Genomic DNA, 9,542 nt, shown 5'->3' with positions numbered 1-9,542 from the left:
CCCCAACCTCATGTTCCTTTCTCCCCCGTGGCTTCACGTTTGAAGAACAGAGGTGAGGAGCTGTGCCCACACATCACAGACCTGGCACATCAGATGGGCAACACCCCACACTCTGCACCACAGATCCACTTCTGATGCTGCCTGCCTTTGTCGCTTAGAGGGCCAGATGGATTCTTTCCTTTCACTACTTGACTGAAACCCGTTTGGAGCAGGAGCTCCTCTGGCATTCAGTTCCCCATTGATAATAAATAGTGGATTTCCTGGAGCACTGAAGAGTGATGCTGGCAGTGACCCTGCTGTTCTGGGGGCTCGGGTGCTGACAGCCTCAGAGAAATGGAGAGAGAGACCCGGACACACGGAGCAGGAGAGCTTGGGGCAAGCTCAGGATTGCTTGCAAACACCGTGGGGAATAAAAGAATAAAACAAAAGCTCATTTGCCCCATCTCCAGGCAAAATGTAAGAATAAACCTGGCTATGCTGAGACAGCGCTCTTCCAGAGGGACGCTTGGAAGAACACTATTGAAACGAGCTCACCTGCAAAACCAAAGTGTGTCACGGAGGCAGATGTTAGCATGGGGCACCAGGATGCTCCAAGAGAGCATTCTGCTGCTGGCCGAGCATCACACGTGGGCAACTGGAAACGGGCAGGGAGGTGGTGAGCGAGGCCTTACCCTGCACAACACTGCACACACTTGCTGCCTCCACGCAGTTCCTTGCTGACTTTGTCACTAACAACCATCAGCACCACCACCCCGTGAAGCCAAAGGGCAATTTCACTGCTGGAGGAACCCCGTGCAGGAGCACAGGGATACCTGTGAAGGATGGCAGCACGGCTCGCTCCCTTTGGCATCCCCTTTTACTTCCTAACAACTCTGCTGCACGCTCCCTGTCTGGGGACAGAAGAAAGGACACAATTGGTGAAACAGAACCCACGAAGGTGAAACATCTGCAGCTGGTGATGTATGGCTGTATGGATACCAGGACCATGCAGCATCAAGCTGCAGCCTGGGTGTCCTTCAGCAGAACAGCAGCACAGAGGAGCTCACCTCCCCACCGCCTCGGGCAGTGTTTCTGCAGCACCATTTCCTATGGCCGTGACAAGAAGGAAGGGCTCAAGCAGCAGGGCTTCTCTTCTCCATCACAGCACAAAATTAGGAGTGAGCACTGAAGCACAAAAGGTGAGCAAGATGTGCTTTGTTTGCTCATTCCATACTCATAACCTCAGGGCTTTCAAAACGCTCATGGTTTTTATGCGCGTGGAATATAAATCCTTCCTTTCCTTCTGTCTTTGCACCTAGGAAATGCCAAAAGAAAGAAAGCTTTGCTATGCTTCAAAACCGTGTGATTTAAAATACGTTTTTCTCACATCTCAGATATATTTTAGAAACTGGGATGTCAGAACCTCAATACATTTCCATTCCCCGCTACCCAAGTTTGATTAAAAGCAAGTCCTGCTATGTCTAGGGCTTGCACACAAGCCAGTTGATCTTAGGGAAAGAAAATGTTCCAGAAGAAATAACGAGCCCTCCAAGCTCACCTCCTAGCACCCCAAGGAAGGTGATGCCCACCAGCAGCCCACTTTGTGTCCACCAAAACGTTGCCCCACTGCTCCGAAGTTCTCAGTTCACCTGCCTTCCAAATGCAGGAGCTCCCTACAGGATATTCTTCCAACCCAGTTCTCACAGCCTCCCCAAGAATTTTGCTAGAAGATAAGACCACTTGACAAATTTAGACGTGTTAAATACTACAAAGCACTTAGCAACCTTAGCTGAGGCCTGGAGACCTTCTGACCCACCTTGTCATTAAAGCCTATCACCTCCATTAGGTTCAGTTTACCCAGGAGAAGTAAACTCTCCTTTAAGGAATTTTCCTTCAGCTTCTCAGCGCAATGAATATTTCAGAATTAGAAACTTGGTAAATAAAACGAGCCAAATACTCATTTTTTTCCCTGTTTCTCTGATCTCTGGAGGTGCACAGAGGATAGGAAGGGCTGACCACGGGATGCAGCGGTGAGCACGTGGCCCTGCCACCACCCAGACAGAGCCATGCAGGGAAACCAGAACCCAGCTGTGTTAGTGAGGGTTGAATTAAGGAGCACCGATTCAGCTTCCAGGAGTGACTCACTGCCTGTGGCAGATGTCACCTGGCAGACCACGAGGGTGGATAACACGGCAGTGGCACAGTGAATGGAATTGCTCTGCTTAGATGTCTGGGGCTGGGAGCAGAGCAGTTGTGCTGGCTGTGCAGACTGACCTGTTGCCACTGAGCACAGCCTTGTTGCGTGCTGGGTGACAGCAGGCAGGTCTGGGACAGCTCATGGAGGCTTGGTGTGTCCCCACGGCCACGCTCCTCCCTCCCTACATGGGAACACTGACCTGTGATATCTGGTGTGGGGGCCAGCCCCATGCAGGAGGATTTCTTTAAGCAAGTAATGCTCCTTCACCATCCAATTAAAAGGCTCTCCTAATGATAATGAACACCCTCCTTCTGCACACACTGAAAGCGGAATGGCCAAGAGAAAACAAACTTGTTGAGAAACGTAAAACACAATGCAGCTGCCAACTGCCAGCAATGCTCTGAGGCCGAGGCCTGCCTGGGTGTCTGATCACACAGACCCTTCCTACCTCTCTGCAACCGTTTGCCCACATCCCTTGGTTAACCCTTCCTGCTTGATTTCAACGCTTGCAAATCCAGGTTTGCAATGTAGCCCGTGGGATAGGTGCATTCAACTTGCGTGCATTCAACTCATGGCCATTTTCCTAAGGGCTTGATCCCCAATAAGTGTTATCTCCACATAACTCCTCTCTTACCTCAACAGCAGAGAAAAAAACACACCTAGTTTGGGTTTTTTTCCTTTCTGAATGAAAAACGAGATGCTATTTGTTCCCCTTGCTGTAATTATAGCTCTATTACCAATCCTAACTGTCAACACTTCCGACGAGTGCAAAAAGAAACATACCTCTGCTGGCAGTCGTTACTCACAAATGGATTATTTCGTCATTCATCTAAATGATTCACAAACTGTAATTAACTCGAGCTCAATCGTTAATTGCATCTCTGCGAAATAGTTTAATAATCAGAGCAGTAACTTGATGGGCTTTCTTCAGCGGCGTTACGTGCGACACAAACTGCAGAGAAGGAGATCCACCACCTGTGTGTGCAGCTCCAGTGCTCCATCACTGCACTGGGAAGTAAGGGCCAGACAAACAGAAGGATCATACTGCAAAGCTGACCTTCCAGCACTGCCACACCAGGAAAAGACTTCAGTGCATCTAGAAAGAAAGACAGAAGCACCAGAAGAAAACTAAACCGGTATATTTTAATTCTACAAAACTGTATAAATATTGAAATGTACAGCAAAGAGTACCAGTATGCCATCGAATAACTGTTACGACATTTAAAGTGTGCAATTCTTTCCCCACAGTCTACCTTTATAAATGTATTTAAGTTTCACAACCCTCGCTGCCAAGCCATCCCCCAGGTCGCTGTGTCCATGCTCTCTCCCAGTTCAGCAAAGCCCAGCACTCCCCTGTAACTGCGCACCCCACTGTCCACGAGGGCACACCTCCCAAGCTGGTCTGAATGCAGAGAAGAGAAAGAAACGGGGATGACCACCCACTGGAGCAGTGCAGTGGTTCTTGATGTACGTGAGCAAGCGTTGGAGAGGAAGCGCTGACACAAAGCCACGTTAAGCAGGGAGGACACTGCTGGTGCCCACCCCACACTGCCAGCCCAGGACAGCTCCTGCTGCAGGGATGGACTGGGACTCAGCAACCCCTTTTGTCTCTCCAGGTTGTTCCACATGGGGAGAAATCCATTAAGTATGCTAATGAATAGCACAGAACCCAGGGAGGCTCCACCCAGCACCAACAACCAGAAGGTGCACACACAGTTTTGCAGTGAAGTACACAGCTTTTCCTCAAAGTGCTGCTCACATTCGAGTGCAACGAAGAAATAAATCTTTCTAGGGACTGGGAAATACGTGTGCTGGACGGGTTGCAATGCCTTGCTGCTCCAGGCCGTGGTGGTGCCTGGTTTCTCCTGTCTCCTCAGGCTCGCAGCGTGCTGACAGCCCCTTGCTTTATGGCTGGCCCTCACTTTATCAGTGCAGCTCTTAAAAAACACAAGGACTAAAAGCAATTCTCTGGTGAAACCGATAAATAATTATATTTGTAGAGTTCTCTTTGTTTCCAACACGCTGTGCAAATAGTAGCCAGTCCTCCCGATGCCCTTCAGAGGTATTTCATCAGCAGGGAGACAGAGTGATGCTTATCAGATGTGGTCCATGATGCTGAGTGCTCCCCTTGGTGGGCACACAACCAAAGGAGAGATTTCCAAGTATTTGCCAAGGAAATTTAGGAGATGGAGGAAACAGCGGGGTCCAAGCACTTGGAAACTTACATTCATTCACCACATCACAATCTGTCAGCCTCGACGTTGTGTCAGCTCTTGAGGTGCCCCTCACCACTGCCACCACATTCCACATGAGAGATTTAGGTAAAATTCTTCTGGAAGGTCTGAGGGGCTTTCTATGCTCTCACAAAAGAGGCAGAACCAGGATCTGACCCCTCATCAAGGAGGTAGAACTGGGATTCAGAACAACAGAACCACTCACTGTGACTGAGGCTGAATTCAGTGCTTCTTTCTAAGTCAGTCAACACTGGTCTGGCCAGCTTTTAAGCCATGCTGAATAGTTCTGGGGGGACTTTAAGATGAGACTGGAAGCACCTGACACTGCAGGGCTGTTGGACTGGACATCTCAGCTGCCCTGACACATGGCAGCTCCCGTGCATGTGCAGCAAGCACTTCTCAAACTGAACAGGCTTCTAGTTTCATGTAATGATGTGAATCAAGAAAACATGAATGGCCTATGAATTACTAATACCTACATATGAGAACACTAATCCCTAATGCAAATCTCTGCTGTGATGGCCAATGGAAATGATACTGACACATACAGGTCACCTCCCCACACTCAGCTGTGGGCTGACACATCAGCTCCTTGGACGCCTCCGACACGACCACGTGTCATCAGTGCTTCTTTAATAACCATGCTAACAAAGCAAAATGATTAAGCCACAAAATTATTAAAAATAGAAATAAGCATCTGCCATCTCTGTTGGAGCCAGACCCGACCCACAGTTTTACCCACTGTGATGGGGGATTCCCGGAGGAAGCAGTGGTGCTCAAAAGCTGCAGGTTGGGTCCAGCCTGACACCTGGCTTCTGTTTCTCAACAGAGGAGCAATTCAGTGGAAGCAGCAAAAAGCCTTTAAGTCTCCCAGGTGTGAGGTTGCAGGCCCTAACCCTAACCCAGTCTCCCTACTGCAGATTCCAATGGGTGTCACTTAGCATTGCTCCAATATCTCTTTCATAGTTTAATTTAACTTCAGTTTATGAACGTGTTCCATTTTGCTGCTGTTTCAAACACACACGTGTGGGTATCCCGTTGTTCCCTGGACATCAGGAACTCAGCACACTGCCTCAGCAGCCTGTCCAGTGCAGGGCTTCCCCACTGCAAACATCCCATCGTGCTGCCGGGAAAGCCAGGCACCAACACGTGGAGGCTGCAGAGCTGCTGCCCGTCATTCCCAGCACCCTCAGCTCCATAAGGCATTTTATCGTGCCGAGCCACTGCTCTGCTGTGCCACACGCACCACCAACACCCTCCACCCAACCTCTCCGACCACATCTCACAAAGGTTTCCTCTTGAAACACCTCTGAGGACATCCGTGTCGCTAACGGTGCAGGATTTTGACATTTATAAGCTCCAGTGCACTTCCTTAGAGCAGTCACTGGTTTGAAGGGGGCACGTGGAGACCTGCTGGACGTAGCCCCAGCACAGCTCTGTTGGTCAGCAGGCCTCCAGCGGGCACGAGGCCTCCAACAGACCTGCAGCTTCCAGCAGGGCTGGGGTCTCCCATGGGTGAGAGGTTTCCAGTCGGCCTGAGCACCAGCAGGAGCCGTGGGGCCGGGCTGTCAGGCCCCCAGCGTCATGTTGCGCAGCAGCCATTGCTGGGACCGACCGCCCGCGCACTCCTTCATGCTGGGGACCAGCTTGTCCTCCTCTGAAGGCCCATCCAGGCACTGGTTGCTGTTGACGTGCCTCAGGGTGAGCTTCTGCAAAGAGAAATCAAAGAGCTGCAGCAACAAGATTATTGGAGCTGGAAACGAGGCCCAGCTCGGTGCCACCCCCACCATGCTGCCCGGGGACCGAGCCAGGCACAAAGGGTGGGACAGAAAGGGCAGCACTGAACACGTGTGAGCATCCCCCAACACAGCACTGCTCCGGTTTAAGGAGCTCACACTCCTACAACCCAAACCACATACGCATTTCAGGTCACCTGGTGTTGCTTCAGAAATAACTGCTAGTGGAAAACTTAATGTTCCAAAAGCAAACTCATTGTTACGCCTTACATGGACAACGCTATCGTACGGGTGATCATCTTTCTCTTTTCAACGTATGTTTTTCTTCTCTGGGACACAAGTCTGTTTCGTTATGGATTACACTGCACTATTTTTGGGCAGTGGAAGGGTCAGAAGGGGACTGGAGGAAGCTGAACATTTTTACCTGAAATCATCTTCTGTTCAAAAGCACTGGGAGCACACGTACATAAAGAGCCCGAGGGAAGGTGAACACAATGAATCTATGAATCTAAGCTTGTTTACTAAACAGCACTGCTCAAAGCACCACCGATTCTCCACCCAGGTTGTTTTTCGTGCAATTAACCAGCAATCATTTTCTGCTGTAGCCAGAAATGCAAAGAACTCCAAAAAAGCTGCCACTGCCTTCATCAGCTGCTCCCTTCTTCTGAGCATATAATTTAGTGCTAGACTGACATATTATTGGGATTTTCAACTGTCTCGTAGTATTTTTTTCTTTCTCTTTGTGTTCCATCATTATGCTATTACAAAGAAAGGCCTCGTTTGCTTGGGAAACAATTAATTACTGGGCAATATGATACTCATAGAAATTTTAGGCTGCCTTGTATTGCACTCAAAGATGGGAACACTTGGATGGATGCACAGCAAGCTGCACACACATTCGGATGCACATATGTTGTTTCAAACTTAGCAAAGTATGTAGCTGATAGCTCTGATGGGAAATCCCTCAGGTGTCACAGCTCTGGGGTCTGCACTAACGACAGCAACACAAACCTCAGCATCAGAGCTGTGCACTCAGACACGGAGGGAACAGTTTGCTGCATTGAAATACAAGAAATGAGAGCAGCCCTGCCTGTCTCACTGAACTTTATGTGGTCCCACTGTCTTCCAACTCTGCATATACACACCAGTGAAACTATCCAGGTAAGAAAGCCAGCTGTCAGCACAACATTTTGATTCCTTCACTGGTTAATGTTTCATAATTGTTAACTGTAATTACACATGGACACATACACCAAGGGACAGGAATTTTCTTAAGGTAAACAGGCAGAGAACAGAAAAGCATTTTCCTGCAGGGAGCTTAAATCTAGAGCTGTTACGTTTGCTTTCGATGCTGTATTTGGATAAACCTGCATTAGATATTTTACATTCAGATACCAACCTCCAAACAGCTTGTTATAGGAAATAATCAGTGGGGCTGTAAAAAATGTTTCTAAAGACTTCCAGCCTGGTGTAGTTCCTTAGCATCCACGTTTGCAAGGGGCTACCATTGCAAGCCTCCACGGTGGGACCATGGGTGCCATCCTCTATCCTGCTGAGGGTCAGGCACGACTGGGTGATTATGTGAAGAAATGTGTGGGTCTGCATGACAGAAAAGTGGTAAAAATAAAGAAAGCCAGCAAACGGGAGGAGAAGCAAAGGGGAAAGCCACAGCCTTTGACTAGACACCTACAGCAGCGAGGCAAGACTACCTAACAGCAGTGCTATGACAGGAGGGAGGGGGGACAGGCTGTGTTACCCTGGGGTCAGGTGGCACTGTGACTGCCCACACACACACAGAGGACACGTATGAGCAGGCATGCCCACAGAGTAAGGCTCAGTCCCATCTTTACATATCGAGTTGGGCTTCTCATTGAAACTGTCTAACAGTGAGTCGCTCACTCCAGCCAGTTTTACTCTGGTAAAGGAAAAACTGAAGCACACATAAAGAGGCCACTAAACATAAGAAGAAATGCCCTAATTCTTGCCATCCTGAGGAACCAGTTCTGTTCTTTTAAAGAGAGGTGCATAAGCACATTACTGCAAAATGCAGCAATCTCTCTACATCCCATGTCTGTGTTATGCCCTCTGCCTAAATTTAGCAGGTCCTTCACATGGGTGTAAGGAGTACAAAGCATCAGTTTGGCAATCTGAGCAGACTTTCTCTGGTACAGGAGGCAGCACAGACTGTAGAAAACCTGACATCACTTAGAAAGAGACACAGTCACCAGAGCTGCCCTCGGTCAGAAGATGCCAAGCAGTAAATAGTCCTGAGTTCTCACTGTGTCTTGATGAACACGTGTATTCCAGGCACAGCACTGGTGTCAGTGCCCACCTGAACAGCCCAGGCTTTGGGATGCCTGCAAGGAGAGGGCTGTGGCTGCAAGGAGAGGTGGAGATGCACTACTCTACACTTTGGCGCAGGGGCTGCGGCTGTTTCCAAACTTACCTCGAAGCTATACTCCCATTTACCAACATACTGACAGGAGGAAAAAGAAGAGAGAAGGAAATGACAGTCAGTGACTCAAGGCACTTATTTTTTTTGTGAAGACCTTCATGCAATGCAAATTCCACTGCTTTGTGCAGATGTCATAGTGGGTGACAATTTTAAGAGTAATTATGCACGATCGAATCCCGACAGCACTATTCATGCATGAAGCCTTTTTCTACCAAACGTGACTGGTATTTTTTTTTTTCTCCTTGAGACCATTTCCATTTAGTGTACTCTGTAAGATTTCACCGTCCTGTACAGACTAAGACCTGCCTGTGTGTCATGGGGGGAGAAAACAGGATCCAGCAGCCCCATGGCATCCCAAAGCAAGCACCATAGTGCACTGTAAAGCCATTACAAAACGCAGGCTGATGGGAAGCCGTCAAAAGCTGAGAAATTCCACCTTGGCACATCCCATTGACAGAGCTGATTTATACAGCTGCCCTTGCAGTGAAAGTAGGCAGCTTGAAAACGGGCCAGGAATCCTAATGGGCTGTTAAGGAGTAGGAAATGAAAGCATTACAAATCAATAACAGAAGGCAATGGATTAGAAGGAAAAAAAAAATCGAACAAAATGAATTTCCTGCCAAGATGTAAACACATTCACAAAAAAATAAAAACCCTCTGTTTCAACATGCTGCAAACTGCTATGGCTTGAACTGTACAGGGGAAGTCTGCATTGGAAACAGAAAAAGCTACCCAGGCTGCCGGAGCTGTCTCACAGGGCCCCTGCAGGGAAACCCAGCGCTCCCTTAAAGCCACCACTCTGTCCACCAATGCTTAAAAACCTCAGCTTGCTTTCTAGGCTTGCTCTATTAAATAGTCTCCATCTTGCAAAAGGTAAGAACCTGAAGGAGGAGGTGCACACCACAGAGACAGCAGGGCACTGACAGTAAGACAGGAGAGCA

General features: G+C 48.6%; 1 protein-coding gene across 1 annotated transcript in view; it reads right to left on the bottom strand.

Moving 5' to 3' along the window:
• Positions 1-3,938: 3,938 nt before the first annotated feature.
• GALNT13 (polypeptide N-acetylgalactosaminyltransferase 13) overlaps positions 3,939-9,542 on the bottom strand; it is a 64,031-nt gene continuing 58,427 nt past the window's right edge. The window contains exon 12 of the mRNA XM_065750869.1: positions 3,939-6,119. Coding sequence (XP_065606941.1) covers positions 5,979-6,119 — 141 coding nt within the window. The 3' untranslated portion in view covers positions 3,939-5,978. The remainder of the gene's footprint in view (positions 6,120-9,542) is intronic.

This window comes from Cyrtonyx montezumae, unplaced genomic scaffold (assembly GCF_038088225.1).
Source record: "Cyrtonyx montezumae isolate F1298 unplaced genomic scaffold, pur_monq_1.0 scaffold_7, whole genome shotgun sequence".
In the NCBI taxonomy this organism is placed as follows: Eukaryota; Metazoa; Chordata; class Aves; order Galliformes; family Odontophoridae; genus Cyrtonyx; species Cyrtonyx montezumae.
Note: the sequence above shows the minus strand (reverse complement) of the source record. Positions and strands in the feature narration are given on the sequence as shown.